The sequence below is a fragment of the Trichosurus vulpecula genome, chromosome X, assembly GCF_011100635.1.
Source record: "Trichosurus vulpecula isolate mTriVul1 chromosome X, mTriVul1.pri, whole genome shotgun sequence".
NCBI lineage: Eukaryota > Metazoa > Chordata > Mammalia > Diprotodontia > Phalangeridae > Trichosurus > Trichosurus vulpecula.
In genome coordinates, this window is record NC_050582.1 from 20,053,620 (window position 1) to 20,081,442 (window position 27,823).

Consider the following 27,823-nt stretch of genomic DNA (forward strand, 5'->3'; position numbering starts at 1 on the left):
GAGGAAGCAGAAGAGGACTTTAGTGGCAGGGTGGGATTACTATATGCAGGTAAAATCCTGTTACAACAAAGGGGGGAGCAATTTAATTTTTTATATTACATTATTTAATCATAAATATGAAAGTCTTTAACATACAAGACTTGTTGGACCCAGAAGTTGAAAGCATGTTTCATTTCTTGAACTCTCTGGTCTGAAAAAGTTGGTTTTAGGTTTTTTTCTTTCTCTGAAAATTCAGAGTAAACAAAAGCACTTTGAACTTCAGTAAAACCACTAAAAATGAGGGTAGTGTGGGAAAAGGGGACCCCTAGGCCAAACCCTTCCTGGACCTTTTATTTTTATAGTGCTTGCTTTTACATACATTATCTCATTTGACCCTGGAAAAATAAGGATCCCGGGAGGTAGTGGATAAGAATGGTGCCTGTGTTCTTCTATCTGTGTGCAAAGGCAGAGGGATAGGAGATAGAATGCCAAGTACGGGGAGCATCAGTTTAGCTGGAATATCGTATGTGAATCAGAAAGCAATGTGAAAGTAGTCTGGTGAAGGCGGCTTGAATCAGACTCTGAAGGCTTTTCTTAATGCTAACCAAGTGTTTACATTTTATTCTAGAAGGATTCTTAAGCAGGGGAGGGGCTAACCAAGCGAGGCTGGGGCTTCAGAAAGATTATTTTCATAGCTGTGAAGGAGACAGATTGGAGGGGAATCTGAAAGGCAGGAATTTGGAAGCTATTGCAATAGTGTAGGCTATTATCAACTCAGGTAATGCCTACGGGAATGGAGAGAAGGGGCCAGGAGCATGAGCTGTGGTGGGGATTCGATAGACAAAACTGGGCAAAACTGACTGCAGGGAGATGAGGAGTGAGGGAGAAAATACTAAGATAGTAATGACTACAAGGCTGAAAACCTGGGACACTGGAAAGATGGTGGTACCCTCAATTAAAAAAAAAAAAGAAGTTAGGAACAGGAGAGTATTTGGAGGAAAGATAATCATGAAGTAAGTATTGGCAAGCTGAATTTGGGATGCCTATGGGAAATCCCAGAAGGAGGTGCCTGTTTTACCAACTGTTACAGCAACTAGGCTTAGATATATAGATTTAGAATTTACCTGCAGAGAGATAACAACCTATGGGGGTAAACAAAGATGGGAGGTGTGGAGAGGAGAGAAAAAAAGAGGGCCCAGAAAAGAGCTCTGGGAAATACCTTGGGTGAGAGAAGGATGAGCCAGGAAAGGAGATTAAAGGAACAGTCAATCAGGTCAAAAGCTACAGAGATCAAGAAGGATGAAGACTGAGAAAAAAGCCATCAAGGTTTAACAATTAAGAGAATCTTGGCCAGTGGTTTTTCTACTAAAGAATTCAATATTCTGATTTTCCTTTGCTCCTTCTGAATATCTCACACTTCCACCTAAACCTCTCAACTACTCACCCCAACACAGAAAGGTCCAAGAGCCTTAGAGGAAAGGGGTATAACTAAAAAAGCTGAAGTGCAAAACCTACCAGGTTCAAAAGACTTCTTTTCACTTGCTAACTATCCCCTTAGCACAATGGTCTTTGGATCTCCAAGGCCTAACAGTGAGTGACCTAGCACATTTTGGTGAGGGTTCAGACTGGATTTCATCTGTGCAGGAACTCCCTCCCTCCATCCTTGGTATAACTTACCTATAAATTTACAGAGATGCCTGGGGGTACTGAGGTTTAGTGAACAGGAAGCTCACACAACTAGTAAGTCTAGGGCAATACCTACACCCAAATCTTCTTGATTCAAAGGCCAGCCCTCTCTTATACACTGCTTCCCTTTGTACTTTACTTTAAGAAATCAAAATTAAAATTATCAAGATATTCCTCTTCCACAAATTTAAAAAAAAAATTCAAATTTAAATCATGGTACACCTGACTAATTGAGTAAAGAATGAGCAGCTTACATTTCTGACACTTAAGAGATGCATATCAACAGGGAAGAAAACTCCTTCCCCACCACTCAGAAACTTCCAGTCTAAGCCTGAGGCACTGGGCAATTGAGAGACTAGCTCAGGATAAAACTCCCAAATTGTCAGAGGGGTCCGTATTCCTGACAGGGACGTGTTTGTTTACAGACCATGACAGGCTAAGGAGGCAGAAAAAAGTCAAGCTAAAATATTAGTAACAAATTGAAAAAATCACTTGGAAATTAAGAAAATTCATCTCCAAATCCAATTTGACTGCATTCCCCAGCTTTTTAGAAACACATCTGTTATGAAACAAGGTAAGCCTACATAAAAGCCATACATAAAAGTCAGCACAAAGGCAGATTCCGGCTTCTAAAAGTGCCAAGCTACAATGCTTAATGATTTTAGGGAGGACAGCAAATACTTGAACACGAGAGGTCCCTCCTTCCTCATGCTCCTGGAGGCCAGATTCATCTCCCAAGTGATCTGCCAGAAAAGGGGGCTGGGGTACAGGATCTCACCTAGTCATTCCAGATGATTCTAGAAGCCTAGGTCCAACTGCAGTTTACACATACAGGTCCCAAATCCATGTGAGCACCAACAGGTACACCTCAGAGCAAACCCAAATAGCCTGGTTCACCTGACTAGTTCTCCTGGGATTCTCTTGGACCAGTGGGAGGTCTTAACCTGGGGTCCATGAGCTTGCTTTTTAAATATTTTGACAACTGTATTTCAAGATAGTTAAAAACTCTTCTCAGAAGGCACTGACCAACTCTACCAAAGGAGTCCATGACCCCAAAAGATTAAGAACTCTTCTTCTCCAGCTAAGGTTAAGCCACAGATAGCAAGCACCAGCTGGGCAAGAGGGGACTCCTCAGACTCAGCCAACAGAAGCCTGGGCTCACTAAACTGGCTAGTTGTTACTCTGGATCACTAACAGGTCTGCATAAGCAGGTTTCTTTTCCTTGTCAGCCTGAGGGACAGGCCTCAACTTTACTGACCTCAGGTGTTTTCTATAGAAATCTCAAGGGTTTTAACAAGTGGGACAACCACTTCTGTAAAGAGCAAGGAAACTCAAGGAATTCACTTAAGTAGTCATAAGAATTAAGCAGCATTCTGAATGATAACCTCTGTTTTGAAAAACTGAAATTAATTATAGGCAAAGAGTGAAGACTACTCTCAAGGCAAATTACCACCAGCCTCAGACTTGGTTGCTAAGCCCTAAGGAGTTGCTTAAGCAGGTACAAAGAGGTTAACTCGCCCCCAGTTCACAGAGCTAGTGTTGGAGGAAAGACTCTGTGCCCAGAACGCTAGCCACTAAACTGAAACAGATGATCAAATCATCAGGTCCGATTAGATGCACCATTAGCTCATTACTAGGAACTGGAATCTGCTATCAGGTAGAAATGTTTCAGACCTCATCCAAGGTGGCATAAGGTACCAAAAGCACAGTGGATCAGGCAGTCTGATGTGGTGGACCCCAAGGACACTGTCATACTGACTTGTGAGGGCACATTTAAGCTGTTTACTACAAAAAGTGTAACTTTATAAATTTGTCTAAAGCTATCCTCTCCTAGGAAGTAAAATGCTGAAGGTGAAGTGCCAAGCTTAGAGTCAGGAAGCCTTGGGTTCCAATCCCTTTCTTATGTGACCCTGGACCTGTTACTTGACCCCTAAGTGCCTCAGCAAACCCCCTAGAGCTTATCTACCAGCTCATTGACGGACTGGTTGGTTAGTGAAGGGATTTCCTCATACAGATGAAATCACAAGTTTTTTGGGTTTTTTTTGCCTCAATATTCAACAGAAGTGCTTCCCCCACCCCTAGCACATTTAAGAATTTAACCACAACTTCATTCTCTATTAGTACCCCCCAAACCTAGAATTTCAGGACCTTCCCTATGTTCCTTTCACTGACGTAGACTGATTACTGCCACTCCCTCCCCTCCCCCAAATAGACTACTCGGCAGGTAGTCTGTGAGGTGTCAAGATGCCTCAGCAATCTCAGGCAGTTCCTCCAAAACAGTCCACGTGAGACTGTATCCAAAGCCTTCCAGCTTGTGTTCTGGCTGGTATATCCTCTAAGAATTCATGGTCACTGGCATGCCATGAAGCCATGGTAAGGCTTCAGACTGAAGACACTTTTAATCCTTCTCTCCAAGGAGGAAAGAAGGTGGATGAGGGTTTTCGAGCTGGCCCAAGGTGGATTGAAGCAGCTGAATTTTTATATCCTAGATTCCAGCCAAGTAGAAAGTGAGGTGCTCTGTTGAGAGCAATGAGGCAAGGGTGAGTATAGAGGCTGTAGAGATGAAAAACAAGTGTAGAAAAGTCCCTGGGATAGAGCTAAACAGTGAGAGAATATTATGCCATGTGAACAGTTTATGTTTGGGACTGTAAATGCTAATGAAATTCAGGAAGGGAGGACTGAAACTTGTGTTCCCCGAATGTTGGATGGAAAAAAGGAGATGATTCATCCAGTTTTCTAGACCCCTAGGATTTGGTGCTCAACCTAAGAATTGAACACTCAGAGCTGTCCAATAAACAAAATGGGTTGCCTTATGTGGTTGTGAGCTGTCACTGTAAGTGTTCAAGCAGGTGCTGGATGACCATGTCAAGCATGAATGCTCTAATGGAGATTTCCTGCATGGGGTTTAAGGCTTGACTAGAATTCTAAGATCTCTTGGGTACTGCAGGTTAACTTCACAGGCATTATTCTGGCATGCCATTTTTCCACCAGTGAAGTCAGCTCTTGCCATCAGTGTAAAAACCACTGCCAGACAGTCGTAACTAGATAACTTGAATGTGGGTAAAGTGCAAATTAGATTATAGCACAACCACAATGATCTCGAGAGGCAGCATGGCATAGTGGAGAGAGTGCTGGACTTGGAGTCAGGAAGACCTGGGCTCAAATCCTGCCTCCACTGCTCCCTAGCTGTGTGACTGTGGGCCGAGTCACTTACCTCTCTGAGCCTTAGGAAAGTGGGGATTAACATCTGCAGGACCTAGATCTCACAGGGTTGTGAAGATCAAATGAGATAGTGCCTGTAAAGGACTTGGCAAAATTCAAAGCACTATAAACATTAGTCTTCATCTTGCTCCCTCCACCTACCCAAGACCATTTAGCTGGACAAGGCTGCACAATCTGATTCACACTCCTCCCCAATCTCCCTCATGAAACCTAAAATGTAAAGAAAGGGCTGTTTATCAGGCCACAGCGGTTTACAAAGCAGTCAACTCTCCCACCTCCCTCTCCAAAGGGCTGGAGCTCTCTCCATATACAAGGACCATGTAAGATTGCTTTTTTTCTCTAACACAGCATATGTTCCCAGAAGGCCAGGATTGCTTTTTCTGTTGTCTTTTCAGGCCCTTACTAAATGTTTGTTGAACTGAAGTTGGGATACTTCAGTTCTCTGGATGGAAATTTGCATGTGTAAATCAAGTCAAGTCTTAATAGATCCAGACAGAGCAAGTCGAATTTGTATCTCGTAGCTTAAAATTACAAATGTTAAGAAAAGGTTATAGATGTTAAAAACTGTAGCCTCTATGGTGGGAACAGTAGAGTGAGATAATATGCCAGAGTGTCTCATGCCAAACCACTTTTTAAAGTTCCAAGATTTTGAGTACAGTATTTCTGTTAATATTGAGTATTACTGTTAAGGTTAGCAGAAAGAGAATCCTTTTTTTCTCTAAATATATTTTTTTAGAAAGGTCTACTGTGATCTCTTTTTAATTTCCAAAGGATAAGTTTCCAGCATAGCATATCTTCATATTTATAATTAATGGAAAAACCAAATTAACTTTACCAAAATTTGTTTTAGAGCAAAATTTTCCTTGCTGCATATTAACGAGGAATGCCTCTGGTTTAACTGAACATAGAAAGCTAGCAGGAAACAATTTGTGATAATCCATGATTAACCAGAAATGAGATTCTTCTCCTTAACTGTCTCTCACTCTTTTACTTGCTTTATACACAAAATTTATACTGAAATGAAAATTGTCTTTTTTGTTTATTGCCAGTCTAACTTCTCCCTAATTAAAATTTATCAATGGAATTTAAAACAAAATAAAATGCTGAAACGTATTAGAAAGGAACTAAATATTACCAATGCAAATGAAGCTCAATTTGAAGTTACTGACCAGGAACCCAACGGAAAACAAATCAGTACAAAATCTTTACAGTAAGGTTAAAAAAAAAAAAGGAATACTAGAAGAAAAAAGTTTTCAGAGGAAGCCTGGGAAAAAGCTAGCAGGATTAAATTTAAACAACAACAGACATAATAACCGTTAACAAAAACAATCAAAGATACAATACATTTGAAAAATCTTACCCACCCAAGCACCCCCTAGCCCATTAGGACAAAGCAGAAGAAAAAGAATTAACAAACAAGGAAATGAGATGCTCTTGTTCTGATGCCCTCTAGTCCTGGAAAAAAAAATCAGTAACCCTTGGCTTCTCTTTTTCTTCTCCCACCTACCCCCCCCCCCCATATAGTTGTAATCAGTGCATATACAATTCAGGTAGTTGATTTCACATTGCATCACCTTATATAGGTCTTTTCATATTTCCTCACATACTTCATATTTCTTGTTTATTTTTATGGCAGGGTTAAAAATTCTAATATCAACTGTTCCCAAAGGTAAGTCTTATTTTTGGCTCCACACAATCTCTACTGGAGTTTCAGCTACCAAGCATTTTTTTCATCTCATCATCATCCTTTGCCCAACAACAAAAAAGGGCACTTAGAGGCACCTAATTTTCTATGGTACTATGCTAGGCACATTGGTAACTTTAAAACATTGTCCCTGTCCCCCAAGAGCAGAGAATTTAGAAGTTAAAAACGAAATTTTATTTGATACTCCCTCTTCAAAGTCACACATTAGTAAATGTTAGCCACCTCAAGTTAAATTGGAAAATTAACAGAAAATAGCCCTGTTTCTACTAAGTACAGGATTCATTTACCGGCGATAGGAGACATAAATCCAAACTACAAATAACAAAACTTTGGTGTTTACACACCAAGAGAAGTTTAGAGTTACCATATACTCTCCTACTCTTTTTAAAGAGGACTTCAAATGATGCTATTAAAATACCATTTGGAAATCTAGGGACTCCAGGCCAAATCTAGAGTTGTTGTGACTTTGAACAAACTCAAGACTATTTCTAGTGCCACAAAAACATGTTAAGGTAAAAGTTTTACTTCCCTGGCAACCAGAAGGAAATAAACTACTGGATTAATACGGGGACTAAACCTGAAGATGATGAAAGAGGATATAAAAGGGTAGAAGGGTGGTTAAAAGGAACTCTTAAGAAATAGTCATCAATATTGGATTTTTTGCTCCTACAAAGAAAAAATCTACATATCGTAATCACCAAGAAGGGGTCACTTCTGCAGTGAAGTAAAGAGATTAATTCAGTCAATAAACACTTCAAGCACACAGAAATTTTCTGCCAGGGTTGCACACAAGCTGGGAGATGGTCTTTAGGAACACTTGGGGAACTATAATAGGAACTTATTTTGTTCTTTACTCTGTCACATTTACCAGGTGAGAATATGCTGACCCACTCATTCCCCAACAAAAGAGTTTTGAAAACTACTATTTCAAGCCTCTGACAGGCACATGAACACGACCTACAATGGACTGTGAAATCCACTTGTCTTTTTAGCACTAAATCCTCCATAGCTCAGGTTTATAAATTCATAGCTGAAAGGGACTTGAAGGCCAGTGAGTCCACTACCACCTCCCATACATTTTACAGATAAGGAAACTGAGGCCCAGAGAAGTTATGTGCAGGCAGTATTTGAACCTAAGTTTTCCTGAATCTAAGTCCAATGCCCTATTCTAATTACACCCATGACTTACCGTACTCTAGGGCCCAATCCCTGCTTGGTTCATCACCCCCCAGTCTCTACAATTCACTTCTTCCAGCCAGGCTCCCCATTTTTCCTCTGCCTCTAGGAGCTAATTCCCATGTTCTCACTTCTATTCAATCCAACTTAAGATGTCCAACCTTCCTAACTAATCTCCTGTCCACAGGATCAGAGATCTTTAGCAGGAAGGATTCGAAGAGGCCAGTCTCTCCTTCTATTTAAAGAGCCATTACTCCCCCAAATTTCATTCTTCAAATGGTTTCTCATACTCAAATTTAAGCTCAGCCTCCCCAACTCCCCCCAAACCCTCCCTCATCTCTCCTGCTTGATAGTTTCTAACATCCCATCTACCTTGAGTCTGTCTGTCCAGCCCCACAATCCTCTGCCCTTACCCCCAAGTTCCCCATCATCCTCCCTAATGGAGATCTGCTTCCCTGTAACTGAAGAATACCAGAAAGAAGCTGATACAAAAAGGGCTGGAACTGGAGCTGAAGTATCTTAGGACAAACTGTGGCTCTGCTGTTCACTACTCAAGTGACCTCATGGAAGTAATTTCTGTTCTCTGGGTCTGATTCCTCATTTGTAGAATGAAGGGGGTTGGACAAGAAAACCTTTAAGGTCTTTTGCAGCTTAAAATCTAAGGTCACCACTCTGTTGCTTTTACTTACTCAAAATTCTCAACTAATTATTCAAAAAACTCAACACAGCTCTTCTGCTGATTTTCAATGGGTTACAAATAATTCTATTACACAAGCTTACATACAATGTTATATATTTTTCCCTTTACAAAGCACATTCTTCACAAAAGCCTCATAAGGAAAGTAACACAAGCACTGTTACCCCAACTACATGTATGAAGAAACTGAGGCTCAAAGTAAGTGACTTGCCCAAAGTCACATAAATACTCTGAGATGAGATTTGAACCAGGTCTTCTAAGACCATGGCTTTCCCGCACACCTATGGCATCCTTTTCTAACACTCACGTTGAAATGACCATGGCTAAGGAGTCTGTTAAAAGATGCCCAGCACATAGTAAGCGCTTAAAAATGCTTGCTGAATTGAATTCTTGTAAAGGAAATAAGTGAAAGATCTATTTCTCTCATTTCACCCAGTATTTCATGCTGGAAGAAAATTTTGAGAACACAGCAGCCAAAGCTGCAAATTATCATATGGAAACCCACTTCTCCTACATTCCCTCAGTGATCACTCACTTTCTTTGACGTGGTGGGAGCACTTACCCCCTAACTTTATTAAGCACTGTGCCTTCTTAAGGGTATTCTAGAAAACCAATTCATCAAGCATTTCATGTATGTAAGCACATACATAAACATCAAAACGTAATCTCATTAAGCAGTTAATGATTCAGTTGAATATTTCATTTTTGAAGCAAATATACAGCACGATATTCTAAGAATTTCCCTAAAGAACTAATACATACAAGTACAGAAAAAGACGCATTAACAAAACAGAGATGACTAGTTCTACTTAAAGAAACTAAACAGTTCATTTGGATTAGAGAAAGAACCACTGCTCAAAGCATCATTTCTAACCTACAATTATTAACTGTGATTTTGAAAAATGAAAATGTTTTACCCAAATCCTGCATTATCATAGTATGGGGCACTTTGGATTCTTGCGTCGGCAATCCAAAACTTCCACCACCTGGATCCATACTGGGGCCAAGTTCATTGGCGAATATCTGTGAAATTAAATAGAATATTTGAAATAAATATAAATATCACACTAGTTAGCTGTATTGGATAAGAGATTTCAATTTACAAGTGCCTCAACCAAGTGCACAAATCACAGAAGACAAGTGATTAAATGAGATGCTTTGTGTGGCAACTTCATAAATAATGACAAGGAGGCATGAGGGTAAATAGTTTCATATCAAGTAGAAGGAACCTAATTTTTGAGGGTTTGGCTTTTGGTGAAAAATCTGATTTTAATCCCAATATATGACTTCCCAAAGAACAAACAGCAAGACGTATGATATAAGTCAACTCTATCCAGACTTCTTCCTCCAGACCCAAACTAGCCTTGTCAATAGCTGGCTAAGGCTCAAGTCTGGGCCTACTTCTTACTATAAAGAAACATGTTCCATGGCTATTGGGAAACAAACTCATAATAGGGTCCAGTTCAAGAATGGATCTCTAGTGTGCCCTTCTCCATCCACTCTAGGAACTTTCGAGCTGGTACGAGAAATCAGTTACAACAGAAAAGACAAAGGCTCCTTAGGAGAATTCTTCCAAACAGGGGACTCTGTGGATCAGTGAAGACTTCTAGTTTTCCTCCACTGCATTCTACCTTTCCCCTACCACAGGCCCGGGTTTAAGATTCTTTGATTTAGTCTCAGAGCTACTCTAGCCTCCTTGGGTTCTGTGAAGCTGTAACACCTCTGGCTTAATCTGACTATATTCTTCTTCTCCTTCCTGTCACAAGGTTTGAAGCCTTATGAAACTTGACTGTTTCCCACATTTCAGAATGTTATCAGATACACCACAAACATTTAGCAAGTGGTTATTTTGCTCTTCAAATGATTTTACATTTGTCTAAACACCTGGTCATAAAAGTACTGAGTTATTTCAATTTAATTTAAAGGTTTTATTTATATACATGATATTCATAATCAGCTGTTGCAAATAGAAAACAACACTCAAGTCAATAGTTATTTTACTCTATTTCTTCCTCTCCTTGTAGGAGTTTAAGTAAATTACCTAAAAAAGTCAAGTTTAATGAGGATGTGCTCTTACCCTCACCCCATGCACCTGATTAGAATGAGCTATATTTTACAGAACGTGAGATTACAATGTTTTAAAAATCCATCATATGTGACAGAAATTGGGTCCTATTCTCCAATTCATTAAAACTGGGAAAACCAGGCTCCGTAGGTAATCCCTAGAAACAATACTCTATGAGTCATAAACAGGGCACAGGTACTAGAGCAGGGGAAATTGAAGAGACCAGTAAAAGTGAAATAGCATTCAGAAGTTCTGTTAAACAGTCCCCTCCACACCCCTTCTTCAAATATAGTACTCTTGTTTTCATTCATGCTCCAATGCAAGTTGAGAGTAAGACAGTTCAAAAGTAATAGTCATCGGAATAAAAAAAAAAGGGTCACCATAAATTAAAATACAGTTGGATGCTATTAAAAAAAAACACCTACATCAGTAAATAATTTAGGCTTTGCAAATCATAACTGCTGCTTTGTTCATAACTTAAATATTCAAATGAGCACAATATTTATGACAATGAAAAACCTAGACCCTAATTTTTTATTTGTAAAAGTGATGGAACATTGGTTAACTACAGTGATAACATTTTGATAAGCACGGTCTGGTAGGGTTTTTTTTTAAATATAATAATCCTGCAGTACACCACGTGTTATAAGAAAACATTCATCTTTATGTTTGAAAACCAGAATTCTTGCATGTTTCAATAAAGTCTACATCGCCGACTTGGCACCCGGGGGTGCTGTCGAGGTCTAAGTGCCTTCAAAACTCAGGTTTGAGCTATGGAAGTTTTCTACAGGCACATTCATCTATTCCAACAGAAATATCTTACCAGATCACTTAGGATTTAACTACCTGATTCATAATTAAAGCAAATTCTTGCAGACACATTTCTGAACCATATTAACATATTATCTTTGTAAGTAAAAGGCAACCAAGTACAAACTTTATCCTTGCCAAAAGCCCAGTGTAAATATTAGGGGAACTAATACACAAACTGGAGCACTTTTTGGAACCGCAAACACTAAGTTCATTAACAAAAAACAAGGTGTTAGGATCGGGTTTCCCAGGAGGTTCCCATTAGTCTGTCTCACCGAACCAAAACACCAAGAGAGATTTCAAGGAAGTACTTTTCTCTTCCCTTTAAGCGCACCAGATCGGCAGAGCTGTCTCCTCACCCCGAGACCATGCACTTCTCCGCACTGCCAAGACTGCAGGGCGGGAAGGGAGGCAGGGTTGGAGTGGGGGGTGGGAAACGGTACGAAGTGAGGGAAGGCTGGAGGGGACAGAGACAGGCAGAGAGAAAGTGAGAGACACACAAAGCCCTGGCAGGCTGCGGTCCGAACCGCAGCGTTTTTCCGAGAATTCTAGCTTCCCGCAACAGTCCCGTTTCCCCCACCTTGTCAAATCCCAAGTTTCTTTCCGGGCAGAAAGCGTGCCACGTGTCCCTTTGTTTATTCTCCTTTAGCCCCGGTCCCGACCGCAAACGGCGGGGGGAGAGCGCGCCCAGGGGCCAGCACACGCACACCCCTCCCAGCCACCACGCTCCCCGCCCCCTCTCCCTCCCACCTCCTGGTGCCGGTGCCGCCGCCGTCGCCGCCGCCCGCCCCGCACCGGCTAGCCCTCAGCCTCCGCCCCCCTCATCTCCCCTGCTCTCTCCTCCCCTAGACTGCATCTGAAACCAAGATGGAGGCGGCGGCGGCCACGGGCACCCAGGACCCCCGTAAGAGCCCCCAAAGTCCCCCGGAGCATCCCGAAGTGCCCGGCGGCGCCCTCGCCTGGCGGTGCCACCCTCACCCGCGCTGGCGGTAGCAGCAGCAGTGGAACCGCCGCTGCCGGGGGCGGGGATGCGGGGAGAGGAGGAGGCGGCGCCTTCGCCTGGGGCCGGGCCGCCACGCCACGCCTTGCCACGGGGCCGCAGCTTCTTCACAGCTTTGTTCTCCGCCATTTTCCCAGCGCCCCAAGCCGCCGGCGACGGCGGCTACGGCTCCGCGGCGTCTCGAGCTGCGCCTGCACAGCCGGGTAGCGAGGGGAGCCGCTGGCTTCCCTCAGCTCTAGGAGCCTTCCGGTGGCGGTCGCGAGAAGGACGGCCCCCTCTGCGCGGCCTGCGTAGGGCCTAGCCACCGCCTCCTCCATTGTTCCCCACCCCCTCGATTCAATTCTCAGAGCCCGCGCTCCCCTCCCCCCCACAACCCTTACAAAGCACGCTGGGGACTGACATTCCTTGCGGCTTGCCTCCCGAAGCCGCCTTACCTGCCGCGGGTTATTCTGAGGCCCGGCAGCTCTCGGCGTTCCAGAGGGGGGGGGCCGCGGCCGTGAAACACTGAGGCCTTGCATTCGAGTTCCCTAGGTCTAAAGGCCTGGACCAATCACAGGCTACCCTGGGCCCGGAGCGCGCGCCGCCGCGGCCTCCTTCCCCGCGCCGTTGACGAGCCCGGGCCGCATTACGTCACTCTTCGCTGCAGGGTAGGGGACCGAGAGGGAAAGCGCGCGCGCGCGAAGCAGCAAAAGAGGCGCCAGGTTTGGGCTACAATGCACCGCTGACTCGCAGCAGCAGGGCTTGCTGCGCTGGGCTAAGCGCTAATGCGCAAGCGCCGTCCGCGTCTTGGCGCGCCGAAAAAGGATTCCTTTTTGGAGGGTTTCCCGAGAGATGGGGGGGGAGGAGAAAACGAGCGAGCGAGCACGAGAACGAGCGAACGAGAGGGTCGGCGAACGAACGGTTGTGTTACTAAGCGCGCAGGGTTAGCCGCCGTACACAACCTGAGCCGTTACCCTCTAGGAGCTTACACCGCCACGGAGGCACACAAGTTCCACATACACCGACGCTCCCCTTGCGGTCCCCGCCTCCCCTCCTATACACCCCCCCTTACACACACACACACACACACGCTCTCTTGTCGCCCCCCTCACACCCACGCGCCCGCGCACACGCACAAACTCGCGTACACACAAACGCCCCCCACACACAAACACACACGCATACACACGCCCCCCCCCACGCCCCCACACACCCCTCCAGTCCCTCATTCTTTTCCCCAGAAAAACCGAAGGCGGGTAGAGATTAAAAATTGGGGGACAAGGAGACAGGACAGCAGGGGTGGTAAGGTACCAAAGCCGGAGTCCGAAGGTCCGATCGGAACCAGGCGGCCTTACCTCAGCGAGTCCGGGATCCCACCTGGAGGCCACGTCCGTGCACCTGCGACGCTCGTTGGAGAGTCGAGGACTCCGTCGGGATTTTCCCTTTTTTTCCTGTCCCGACGCGAGATCTCATTGGTGTAGGGAACTCCCAATGAGAATACTCCCTCGACCAAAGCCCGTCGGCAACAGTTTGGCAACTTAGAGTCCCGTTGCCGACGGGCTCGGAGAGGGTAAGCGACTCGGCGGGGTCAAAAAGGCAAAATGTAACAACTAGTGAGACTTGTCAATTACGGCACGCGCGACTCCAACCGCTAACCACCCCGCCCACGCCGACTCACCCAAGTCTCTCTGCCTCGAAAGTGCCTTGGACAAAGCAAAGCAACTCCCCTCTCACCCCCCACCCCCATTTGCCTGAATTATTTGACTATTCCGGTGGAAAATGATTTTTCTGAATTATCCAGATCTTTGCCTTAATTCATTACTCTGTATAGACAGTGCCCTCCATCTCCCGGGCAAGTTTCCAACATAGGAACAATCGAAACAACCGACTGGGCAGGCAATGATTTGCAACCCCTCCCCGCCCCTGACAAAAAGGCGGGGGGGGGGGATTTTTCTATTGTGGGTGCACAAACAATACGAAATAGGTCTGTCTTGGAAACAAGCCAAACGCCCCACTGACGAAACAGAACAAAACACATTTTCACACCAAAAAGCCTTCTAGGTGCCCTACAGTGATTTACAATAGACGTTTTGGGAATTGTTATCTGTGGGGCAGTGGAGGAAAGGCAACAGCATTGGACTTGGGAGTCAGAGAATCTGCTTTCGAATCCCAGCTCCACCACTCACTACCAGTAGCACTCGGACAGGTCACACTTAACTTTTCGGGATCTCACTTTGCTTTAGCTATAACACAAGTTGGGGGGAGGGAGGTACTGGATGTAAACCCTATCCCAACAACATCCTTCAAATACCTGTGGAGAGAAAAAAGCTGAATACATTCCAGCTCTTTCCCTCATCCACGTACACGAAGAAAAACCTGCCAATTCTCCAAGAGCTCCGAGATCCCATCTGAGTGGGTACTGTCTCTCCACACCTGCCTATCCTGTTTATAAAAACTCTTTCTGTCTTGCCATAAGCTTGACAAAGGTCTCCCCAACATATTGAGGAGCTTTTTGTTTCTGTCTGAATTCACATGTTTTATCACTGGACACGCAGACTGTCCCTCAATTATCCTTCACTCTCACTGCATGACTAACCCATTTGCTTTTTCAATAAAGCATTTTTGATGACACATCCTTTACACTGCTTCAGAATTCCTTGTTTGTAATAGCTTGCCACCTGCTCGTACCCACCTCGAGCCTCTCTCTCCATTACTCTTTGGGTGGTCCTCAACTACAATTCTTTGGAAACAGAGCAGTAATCCATGTCTGATAGCCATGCATCACCAGAACATCGGTATGAAAAATATGAGCATTGCTATTTGCCTGCAGTGATGAGCACAGGATGGAGCCAAGGACTCTAGGACTGCAATTTTAGTGGCATAGAGAACCCCCAAGATGAGGAAACTCTCCACCCATGCAGGCTAATACCTTATCTGCTCTGAGAGTTTAAATGACCTGCCCAGGTCACACTAGTAGTATGGATCAGAGGTGGCACCTGAATAAGTCTCCTACATGCCATGGGCAATATTTATTCTTCCATTTGGACCCTATCTAAGGCCAATGACTATCACCTTCAGTGAGCATGTCTCCTCATTCTATGCCACATTTGACATGAGACATTTTACAGATAGCTCTCTATAATGTATGTACAATTTATTTATGTATTTATTGAGGAATCTTTTATGATCTTAATAGATGCACAAGGCTTCTTTTTGAAGGAGAGACTTGAAGGTTATTTTATTTAAGTCAAATATTTTTTGGTAATCAAGACTTCAGTCAACTGCATGACCATAAAAATTTAATCTGCTTTAAAAAACAATAATTCAGCATAATGGTTTTATCTTCTAGCATTTGTTATGTTGGAATTAACACTGTACTGGGAATTGGAGGACCTAGATTTGAATGCCAGTGGCCCAATTACTACCCTTGCCAGTTAACAAACTCTATGAACCTCAAGTTTCCTCATTTGTAAAATTATTTCTTTATGATCTCTACGATCCTTTCTGGCTCTAAATCTTATTACTGGTAAGGGGCTACACAGGCAACCATACCTTTCTCACTTGAATTTTCATTCCTTTACTTGCCTACTGATTGTGAAGATGTTGATTACAGTAATCTACAGTGTGTTCCTAAAGTCTGAACACATAGGAAAAAATGCATATTTTCAAGAAATGAAATGAATGAAATTTTTATTTAATTGGGGTATTAACAAATAACATCTTCAATATGATTTCCATCATTTGTGATGCAAAGGTTGATGCACTTTGCAAGATTCACATGAACTCAATGCAGTAACTCCACATTGATGTCTATTGCCTATGTATCTAGACTTTAGGAACACCCTGTATAATGTCTTCCTGTATTTCGGCAGAACACAACATGGTCTAGTGAATAATGACCTGATGATGACCTGAGGATGATGACCTCAGGATGACCTGACTTCACGACCTACCTTTGCTCTGACCCTTCTGTGAACTTTGTATTGTAGCATAATAAATATTACTTGTTTCCTGAAATGGACAGCATTTTGGGCATGGAATCAATTTCAAGACCTACCTCCAACACACTCTAGACATTTGGATCCCAGATATGTCACATAACCTCTCAACGACCCTTTAAACTTTTCAACACTGTATGTTGCTATGCAGGCATCTTACCATCCAACACCTCTATTGGTGGATGAAGTCCACCAATAGAAATTTGAGATGAAATCTTTCTAACGGTGAAATCACAGACCAGTCCCCCTTCCCCAAGGAAAAATGTGTGTGTACATGTGTATCAACACCCTATATGGCATACTGAATCTTTGTGTGATCTTGAGAAAATTCATGGTTTATCTGATCTAAAGTTTGTTGTTTTTTTCTGGCTCTAAACATACACAAATCTTACTAGGCCTAAGATCTTGGGCAAATCACAACTATCTTAGAGTGTGTTTCACTTGTCAAATGAGATGATCTCTATGATCCCTGCTAGCTCTGAAATTCAAGATTTCAAAGAGCCTTCTCACCACCTTCCTTTCCATAGGCATTCTTTCATTTTTCTTAAGATCACTAGGAAGCTATTTGCTACTTCTTCCCCTTGACTGTGATTGCTACTGCCAGCCCTTTCAGTTTCTAAGTCCTTTTCAAATATGATTGTTAACAGTCCTTATTTCATTATATGATAATTTTCTCTTTCTCCCATATGCAATGAAAACTTAAATCTGAAAAGTGAAAGATTTGCTCAGGTAATCCTAAAAAGCTTTGTGGAAATCGATAGCCTGAGGAGCTCATCCATCACCTTATCGGTAGTTTAGGTTGCTCACTTCTTGAGTCAATAAGGGCTGCTATTAAACCACCGATTTATTTATCCATCGATTAAAGACAAAAATAGCACATTGACACACTAGTTTTTACCCTTTTCTTATACCTTAAACAATTCTGTAAAGAAGTCTTCCATTATCCAATTATCTATTTTGCAATTATCCATTTAACTTTTAAGCCACCCTCCTTTTTTCTTCTACTTCATGCACACACTAGTGTCTGTAGGCCCATTATTTTGCTCGCCCTCTCCATCTTCATCATTTTGCTCCCACACATCTGTACAGGTTTGCTCATGTGCTCCTTAAATTTTGCTATTTCTAATCTAATTTCTTCACATTTGTTTTATTTATATTCACCATTAATTGTTTCTACAGATAGGAATACCTATCTTGCTCTTTAGATTCCTGACTTTACTTTTTTCCTTGGGAGCCTTATCTTTTCTTCCTTAAAACAAACAAAAAAGTCCCATACTACTAACTAGGCCGATAACCTCAAAGATATCAAAGAAAGAGGAGCATGATCCATATATACAAAAATGTTTATAATCAGAAGAACTAGAAAGACCTGGAACTGGAAAAAACTGGAAAATTGAGGAGGGCCTATCAATTGCATATCAGTTAAACAAATTATGGTAACGAATGTAATAGAATACTACTGTGTGGGAAGAAATGATGAAGGGGATGGTTTCTGAGAAACCAGAGAAGATTTAATATGAACTAATGCAGAGTGAAGTGAGTAGAACTAGGAAAACAATATATACCATAACAACGATTAAAAAAACCTTTAAAAGACTTAAAAACTCTGATCAATGCAATGACAAATCAATGACTCCAGAGGACCAACGACAAAGAATATTACACACCTCCTGACACAAAGAAGACAGATTACGTTAAATAGACACATTTTTGGACGTGGCCAAAGTGAGAATTTGGTTGCTTGACTCTGCATATTTGTTATAAGGATTTCATTTTCCCTTTCTTTTTTTCAGTTGGGGTCGAGGGAGGAGATCACGGGGAGTAAATGCTTGTTAATTGAAAAAAAGTAATCTTAAATAAAAAGCCATGCCCCATCAAACTGTCATCCTAAAGAGGGAGTAGAATTTCCTTCCTGATTACCTCAACTGCATTTTATTTCCTCTTTGTTCTACTAAAAATTTGCTTATCTTCTACATATTTTTGAAGACTTCATGGATCTGTGATATTTGTGGGTGTGGGTACTCCTGGCACCTCTTCAGATCATCTCTAATGCCTTAGTACACGGTCTTTGTATAGTGGCCAAAACACATAATTCTTTACCACCAACCTGGAGGTAAACTTTTCCCAACATGGCAAAGGTAGTTCTCAGATAACTATAGGATTTGCCAAAGCTTGTGCTCTGATGTACATAACCTTTTAGAACCCAAGGTTCCTTCCATGCTACAAGTCATTAGAAGAAGTGAGAAGGCATCTTTCACATACTTCTGCCAAATTCTCCCAGTTTTGAGAGGTTAATTTTCACGATTATCACCACATTGTCTAAAAAGATAATCTATTGCCACTTCTCAAGTCTACATTTTCCTCTCCAATTTACATCCATGGTCATGTACTCCAAAACCAGTTATTCAACTCTCACTATCTTTATGACATCTGCTTTCTGTTATAGACAAATACACCACCGTGATTCTTTTTTCCCTTTATCCAGTAGAAGCAGCCTTTTGCATGCAAAAAAATTCTTGTTTCTTACACTACAATTCTATCTAGTTTATATTCTTTCAGAATAGGCTCTATTTCGTAGCTTGAGGCTTTTTTTGTTTGTTTGAGGCAATGGGGTTAAGTGACTTGCCCAGAGTCACACAGCTAGTAAGGGTGTGAGGCTGGATATGAACTCAGGTCCTCCTGACTCGAGGATTGATGCTCTATCTACAGGACCACATAGTACCCCCTTAACACAGTTTTAAGGCTTTTATATTACATACTCCTACTTTTCCTTAATCCTTTCCCCATATTTGTATGGATATAATTTCAACTTTTCCTTTGACATCCCTGCTTTTTCTACTTACCTCAGGTTCTAGCATTACTTTTCTTTACCATATGCATACCTCTTCTAGAACCTAGCACAGGGCCTGGCACATAGTAAATATTTAATAAATGCTTGTTGACTGACTTATTTGAGCTTCATCTGGAATGGGACTGTTACCCTCATTCTTATAAACTTTTCTCCTCAAATTTCTAAAATTGTTCTTTGTCTCCCTCCTCATCTTTATAAATCTCTGCTGGGCTTGTTTTCAGGAAGCAAATATATCCTGTCTCCTTCCCTCAGAAATTCTCTTCTGTCTGTTGTTTTCTGCCTGTTCCTCTTCCTCATCCCTGGGTATCTCTTCTGATTTCCCTACCCCTCTCCCCTCATGATCTGAAATACGGGCTCCTCTCCCAACCACCCATTTCACTGCTAAAGCCCTTACTGTCTTCTCCTTTTCTGAGAGTTCCAGGTAGCTTACTTGCAAATGTTACCAGGTCAGGTGTTTAATTTCTCCTGTATTTCTGTGTAATTCTTCAAAATGGTTTGGCAGGATTGAACTCCATCTTTTTATGGAAAGATTTGGGGCAATTTGCACAGATATGCCTTCATTATAGGCGTTAAACGCAATTCTCCCCCACCCTATCTCCTCTGACTAAAATACATAGGAAGAGAGGGGAGAGAATTTGGAACTCAAAGTTTTAAAAGCAGATGTTAAAAAAAAGTTGTTTTTGCATGCAAGTGGGAAATAAGATATACAGGCAATGGAGAATAGAAATCTATTTTCCTCTACAAGGAAGTAAAGGAAAAGGGGATGTGGGGGGAGTGGGGTGACAGAAGGGAGGGCTGACTGGAGAACGGGGCAATCAGAATATATGCCATCTTGGAGTAGGGGGGAGGGTAGAAATGGGGAGAAAATTTGTAATTTGAAATCTTGTGGAAATCAATGCTGAAAACTAAAAATATTAAATAAATAATAATTGAAAAAAAAGAACCCATGCTGTGGTTTAATTTCACACATGGATGGGGAAAAATACGTCTTTATTTTCACTAACCTCCTCTAACTGAAATTTAGCATTTCCTTCAATTATTTAAAAACATTGTTCCAAGATAAAGGCTTCTCTAGACTGCCAACAAAGGTTAAGAACCCCTGGTCTATATACACTTTGTTTCATTCTGGAAGAAAACAAAACAAATAAATCTAACTTCTTTGCTGACCTGAAACTCAAACTAAACTACTTTCTTCCAGGAAAATATTGCGAATACATGCTTTGGGTTGGTCCCAATCAGATTGATAATCAGGGCCTGTATCGCATAATGTCTTGTTGGGCAGCTGCTCGAATCCCTTTTAGAGTACATACTCAAAATATTTCTTTCCTTGATGTGGTCCCCTTATTTACAGTCCCCTTCCCCTCACAGAAACTGCTGTGATACCCTGGGCAAATCCTTTAGGTCCTCGGAGCCTTATTTTTGCTCTGCCCATTTCATAGGGTGGTTGTAGGGATCAAATGTGATAACGTCTATGTGAAAGTGATTGGGAAAACTGACAGGCTCCAAAGCAGCACCAGGGAAGGAGAGAGAGAGAGATAATTGCTCTTTTCCTACGAGAAGCACTGCAGTTGCTAAAATCTCTCCTTTTCTGGGGGTTGCATCTTGTAAGGGAAAAAAAGAGATAAAGGAAATACATGTGGGTAGCACTTGATTGCCTCTATCAATAGGAAAAAGAAAATTAATACAGTGTCAAAATTACTATAAATAGGAACTACATTTTAAAAAGTCATCTTTCCTGATAACTAGTAGTATCTGCATATTTCCCCCACTGGGAATCAAAATCTTCCTGGCTATCTGTACTCTAGTGCTAGATTTACAACAGTAATATATGGGAATTAAGAAACAGTGTGGTGGATTCTAGTCCCAGCTCTGCCCCCCAACTAGCTCTACAACCTTAAACAAGTCACTTAAACTATTCTCTGGGCCTCAGTCTCCTCATTGATGAAATGAGGACATTGGATTAGAGCAGATAACACTTCCCAGTAAAGTCTAAACCAGATTCAAATATAATGGGGAGACAGTTAACAAAATAAATAAAAATACAACACAGATACCATTACATTTTAAAAATAAGTCAACATGTATCCTACAGGGATCTTTTCTGTACAGTTTAGTGGCCTTAATTTTTATTTGACACCACTGGGATACTGTATAGACAAGCTGTAGATCTGTATCTTTGGAGGGAGCTTCCTCACTGGGAAGGTCTCTGCACCAAGGAAATCACAGATCTATACCCAAAAAAATCAAATCATTATATGAAAAATGGCTTGGAAAAAGGAAACAGGGAGATTAATTAGAATGTCATCCCAAACAATCCTGATGTGAAGTCAAAGAGGCCTGAACTGCAATCGTGAAAACAGGAATCAATAGGACTTAGTAACTGGAATATGGAAGATACAGAAGAAGGAGGAATCCAAGAAGATGCTGTTTTCAAGCTTGGCTGAATGACAGGAAGATGGATAAACAGAACAGTCAAGGTAGGAATAAGGGGTGAGGTTTTGTTTTGGGGAAGCAAGGAAGATGTTGAGCAGTTTTAGACAAGACAGGCAGTTGAAAATATGAGATTGGATCACAGACAAGAAGTCAGAAAGACCTGAGTTCAAATCCCACTTGCAATTTCCCAATTATGTGACCCTGGGTAAGTCCTTTAACCTCTTAGTACTGTAGACAACTCTCTAAGACTCTTGAGTTGCAGAGAAGGTGTCAACCTGTATCGCAAAGGGAATTTCCTCACCTGGGAGTTCCCTATACCAGCGCTGTCCAACCTTAGGTTTTTATTGAAACAATAGACAATATATTTTGATTTGCCATTTTAGTGAGAACTCTGCCATAGCTTGGCTTCATTTGCTAAAGCATTTATGTAAATTTCTATGTTTGTAGGTGGGCCACATTTTGGACAGCCCTGCCCTATACCACTGAACTCACAGGTCAACTCTCTATCTCTAATCCTTCACTCGGGAGGCTGAAGCAGTCAGAATAGATGAGAAAGGGTCATAGAATGAAGGACTAGGATATCATTTAGGCCAGTGGTGTCAAATTCAAACAGAAATGGAACCTGATAATCTATACATAAGGATCCCTATGGGCTGAATATTGACTTCATTTTAAAATGTAATGTCCTCTATATTTTATTGCATTTTTATTTACTTTGTTCAGTATTTCCCAATGACATCTGAATCTGATTTGGGCCTGCTTGTGAGTGTTGCAGCTGGCATGTGGCCTTCAATACCTCTTTCTCTATTCTGTGCTCCCACCACTACTAGATTGGTCTTCCTAAGATGCTGCTTTCATCATACTACTCTCCTACTCAGAAACTTTTAGTGGCTCTCCATTGCTTAGAAAATGACATCTGAACTCCTTGGTCTGGCATTCAAGTCTCTCTACTAACTACAAAACTTGAATGCTCTATGTTAGCCAGGCTGTTCTATTCACCGTCTCCCCAACAGGCCTTTTAATTCCTGTCATAGTGCTTTGCTTATGTTTATGCCTCTTATCCATAATTCTCTCATTTCTTTTTCTCTACTGAACAAAATTCTAGATATACTTTTAGACCCAACTCTGATCTCACTGCTCCCACCATCTCACAGAATTACTTCCACTTCTGAACTAGATGGGAACTTAAACATATCTGACCTTGTCCTGTTCTCGATTTTTCATGCCTGTATGTCTTTATTCTCCAACTAGCCTCTAAGCTCCTATAGAGCAGAGATCATTGAGGGTTCTGCTTATTTATTCCCAGACAACTAAAGTAACCAGAATTTGCAGGTAGTAATACCACACTTATCTAGAGACCTTACTAATCTGGCTAACAGCTGGGAGGCAAGAAGCAAACAAAAAAGGCCTCCAAGCCAAAACAGATGTCACCAAAGTCCATGCATAAAAAATAACTGCGAAGGAAAATAATAGGGGGAGCAGGAACTCTCCCACTGAGGGGACTTCAGAAGAAAGTGGGAAGGGGGGGCCAGCACTGGCAGGACATGGAAACATACAAGGCAGCACAGACCAAGTAAGGGCAGCAAACTGAGATCACTCTGGGTCTCATGACTCATTATTCAAGTGAATCCTAGATCTCATCTGTCACCAGGTCCTCCTCAAAAATGTGGAATCCAGGTGTGAGTCCAGTTATCAGCTTCTGGCCCTTTCAACCCTAAGACTTGTTTGCCTGGTTCTTGATCTTGATTTGTTGACCATACAGTTTTGATACTCCTCCCCAACCTGTGCAGGTATTTCTCAGTTGTAACCCTCTCCCCAATTTCACTCACAGCTCCCTAATTAGAAGAGAATTCAATCAGCTCAATCACTGCTAGATGCTAAACCAAGAGGAAAAAAAGAAGTTCCTCAGGATCTCATTCAGAGCTGATTCACTCTTATTTTATACTTAATTACAACAAATTTGATCTGGTTTCCCAAGCCACAGAAAGTTAATAGAAGAATGGGATAAGGGAAGGCTAGGGCTAACATGCTGAAAGCTGCAAGAAGTGACATCTGACAGCCAGATAGTAAGGAGGGAGATAAAAAACTGCATCAAGCATCCTCTATTGATAAATGGTCGAAGGATATGAACAGGCCGTCCTCAAGGAAAGAAATCCAAGCTATCTATGGCTATAGAAAAAAAGGCTGCAAATCACTAATCATTAAACATGCAAATTCAAGCAATTCCCAGGGTCCAACTCACACCCTTTAGATTGGCAAGGCTGACCAAAAAGGAAAATGACAAATGTTGGAAGGGCTGAAAGAAAATGGGTACACTAGTGGACTTTTGATGTAGATGTGAATTGGTCCTGCCTTTCTAGAAAACAATTTGGAACTAAGTCCAAAAAGTTGCTTTGTCCCAGAGATACCACTACCAGGCCTATACCTCAAAGAGATTAAAGAAAAAGACCCATGTGTACAAAAATATTTATAGAAGCTCTTTTTGTAGTGGCAAAGAACTGGAAACTAAGGGGATGCCCTTCAGTTGAGGAATGGCTGAAAAAATGGCAAAACAAAAATTAGACTTAATATCTCTGACCAATGTAATGATCGACCCTAATTCTAGAGGACTGATGAGGGAGGTGATAAGACCAAAGACGGAGAATCAGACACACACTTTTGAACATGACCAACAAGTGGAAATTGGTTTTGCTTGACTATGTATGTGTTACAAGGGTTTTGTTTTTCTTTTTGTTTTTCAATGGGGGCAATGAGAGGGAGAGAAAGTAAATGTTTGTTGATTGGAAAAAAATGAATTAAAAAAAACTATCAAGAACTAAAACAGCCCTAACAAATCTCAATAGCCCTTGAGGGCATTACAATACAGTGGAACAACAGAAATTCAAGATGATGGCCCTCATTCATGAAGACAAGTTTAAATTCTATTCCATGTATTCTTTTAAGAAGGCAGGGAAGTGTGTAAAATTAAAGAAAAAACATTAAAACAGTCAATTTTTTAAAACTTTGGCATTTAAAGGGGGTAAGCTTCTGTTTGGACAATTCACTCATGTGGAACACACGAATGTGGAATGTAGAGAATGAGCACAGGGTCAAAGACTCTCCTTTGTGGGACACTCAGCTAATGACAAGAGGAGGAAGAGGCAGCAAAGAAGACAAAGAGGAGACAATCAGAAAAGCTAAAGAACCAGGAGAGTTTAATGTTGTAGAGGCCAAGAGAGAAAAGCTTCGAAAAGGCTGGATGATCAACACTATAAAAAGGTGAGTAGGTACAGGTGAGTAGAGGCATTTGGCAAAGATGAGGCCACTGGTGACCTTCAGGGCTGTGTCAGTAGGATGGTGTAGAGCAGGGCTGTTCAACCTTAGGTTTTTATTCAAACAACAGACAACATTTTGTTTTACCATTTTAGTGAGAGCTCTGCAGTAGCTGGCTTCCTTTACTAAAGCATTTATGTAAACTTCTATGCTTGTAGGCAGGCCGCGTGTGGGCCTGCGGGCTGCATTTTGGCCAGCCCTGGTGCAGAGGAAAGCCAGATTTCAGGAGATTAAAGAGTTCCGAATGGACAACAAGGAAATGGAGGCATGATCAACTGGAGGTCATTTTTTTTTTTAGAAACTTAGTATCAAAAGAAAGAGAAAATAGGGTAACTTCAAGGGAGAGCAGAACCAAGTTTCATCATTGTTGCTTTTGTTCTAAGAGAGATAGTAGGAGAGCTGTCTATTTACCAAGACCAAGAAGAAAGAGGCAGCTGAAAGCTCAGAGATCACAGACATTAGCTAACGAATGAAGCAAAGACTCAGAGGAGGTGAGAGAGGGTGGCATGGAAAACATCTGATGTGAAGTAGGAGGAATAGTTGGGAGTACAGGAACAGAGAGACACTTTGAGGTGAAAAAGGCGATGTATGTGGGAGCTCACATGTGATGACTTTCAATCTTCTCTGTCAAGCAGAAGGTACATTCTATTAAGGTGAAGGCTGAGGTAGCATTGGGGGTTTAAGTGACCATAAAGTCATACCATACCAAGCCTCCTTGGGGGAATGATCTAGGAAATCAACAAGTGAGAAGTAAAAGGATCGCAAAGTAGCAGTGAAAGCCCATTTGAAATGGCACCACTTTACCTTTATCCAGGGGTGGGGAACCTGCTGCCTCGAGGCTATGCCACGTGTGGCCTTCTAGGTGCTTGGGTGTGGCCCAAGTTCTACAAACAAATCCTTTTGTTGAGCGGATTTGTTCTGTGAAGTTTGGATTCAGTCAAAGGGCTGTACTTGAGAACCTAGGGGGCCACGTGTGGCCTCAAGGCCGCAGGTTCCCCACCCCTGATCCAGCTGCACATACTTTGTGGCCCAAAGAACAGAAAGCAGGGGTGATACTGGCTGGGGTAGTGGCATTACAGGCATTAAGACGAGGGGGCGAGGGATAACAGCCGTGGCCATGAAGTGGCTGATCATAGAATATAAGAAGAATGGGAAATTGTGGAACCAGGTGAGGGCTAATGAATTGGGTGACTTGAGCAGAGAGAAGCAACTGCAGAACCTGTGAGGTCAAGGTGAAGATTCAGTGAATGCAGAGAAGTGGGAAATGTAGTGGTAACTGTGAAGGGGACTGAGATCAGAGAGGGAGAATGCAAAGTTGACAACGTGGAAGCGGAGTGTTTCTGTGCAGAGGTTCTGGAGCAAGAGACCCGGAATACGAGAGAGAAGGAGAAGTTAAAAAAAAAAAAAGCAAAAGGACTAGCAGACCTAACACAAGGGCTTGGATTTGGTGCAAATGCACCAACTGTGCTTAATGATCGGAAAAGAGCATACAGTTGTGATACCGGAAGATTGCAAAGGACACCCTGCACCTGCAAGATTCCCATTGCTCTTCTCCTGCCTCCAGGGCATATCAGCAAACAATGTTCTCATCTCATGGCAGGCACATACTATTCCCCTCAAGGTTTAAACACATGGTCTTCCAGTTGTTAAATAGGGAAAGTTTACAATTTTCAAGAAGCCCCAAATCTTACCATATTTGTTAAGCCTAGGCCTTTGGGATCTGACATTGTAGCTTGCTGCAGCTGCTCCTGAAATTCCTCAGTGATGAAACATCTTTGTTCTCAAGAGCTGAAAAGAACATTTTTTTCCCCAGTCTCACAGCACTCCTAGCAGGTAAATAAGGGGCAGGCTTTGAAAACATTTTACAGTTAGAGAAGCTGAGGCACACCTAAATTAAAACTGACTGTATCTACTCTGGAGAGAAGCCCTTTCTTTAAGCCAAAGAGATCCCTTGGTTGTTCTTGTCTATCCATGAGAAAGAGACAAAAATGAGTCCAAGACTCGAGGCCCATTCAGAGTGTAAAATCACTGTGAAACTTTGGACATACCAATTAACCTCCCTAGACCATGATTTCTTTATCAGTAAAACAGAGATAATACTTCTATCTATATCATGGGAGTAATTTTAATGATATAACAAGGTAGGAGTATATACTCTAAAAAAACATTCCAACTGCAAAAAAGGATGAAAAACAAGGGAGGCCATGGGGTAGGTATAGTGGGCTGTGGCCTGGATAGAGGACCTGGAGAACTGGGTTCAATTTCTAGCTATGGATGGCACATTATTTCTCTGAGGCTCAGTTTCCTTTCCTCATCTCTAAAATGAAGAGGCTGGAATTGCTGATCTCTAAAATTCCCTCCAGCTTTCCCGTCCTATTTTGGTCTCTTGGCCATGCTTCTTCCCATTACTTAATTACTTTTTTGGCACCTTTGCTAAATTTATTCTGGATACCAGTAGGGAAATCATGCAAATGATGGAAATTAAGAGCTCATAGGATCACAGATTTAGAGCTGGAAGGGACCACTGAGGTCATCTGATACAATTCCTTCATTTTACAGTGGAAGACACTGAATCCCAGAGAGATGACACAGGAAATGAGTGGCAGAACAGGACTTGAACCCAGGTAATCTGGCTCCAAATTAAGTGCTCTTCTCACTGAACCATGCTGCCATTGAAAAAGCCATTTCCTTTCCCCCCTTAAATCAAAACATAAAGGAAGACATAAAATTGGCTGGCATGTTGTATTCTTCTGATGCCCTAGCAGAGTGTTCATCACACAATACATGCTCAATAAATGCCTGTTAAATAGTCATTTCATATTCTAATACAAAATACCAAGTCCTTGTTGAAATCTGGAATACTAACACCAAGTCTTTGCAAGGAGCATCATGAATATGTGTATTTATTCA

The 27,823-nt window shown here is 42.0% G+C and overlaps 1 protein-coding gene across 3 annotated transcripts in view; it reads right to left on the minus strand.

Moving 5' to 3' along the window:
- The window catches only part of ZNF711 (zinc finger protein 711), a 38,276-nt gene extending 25,418 nt beyond the window's left edge, over positions 1 to 12,858 (minus strand). The window contains exons 1-2 of one of the 3 annotated variants that reach the window (XM_036740268.1): positions 12,775 to 12,858; positions 9,383 to 9,488 (exon numbers count right to left, since the gene is read on the minus strand). In XM_036740268.1, the coding sequence (XP_036596163.1) occupies positions 9,383 to 9,488; positions 12,775 to 12,858 (190 nt within the window). Of the gene's footprint in view, positions 1 to 9,382; positions 9,489 to 11,920; positions 11,956 to 12,774 lie in introns of those variants that run through there. The other 2 variants (XM_036740272.1, XM_036740269.1) reach the window with 2 other exon arrangements.
- Positions 12,859 to 27,823: the final 14,965 nt, after the last annotated feature.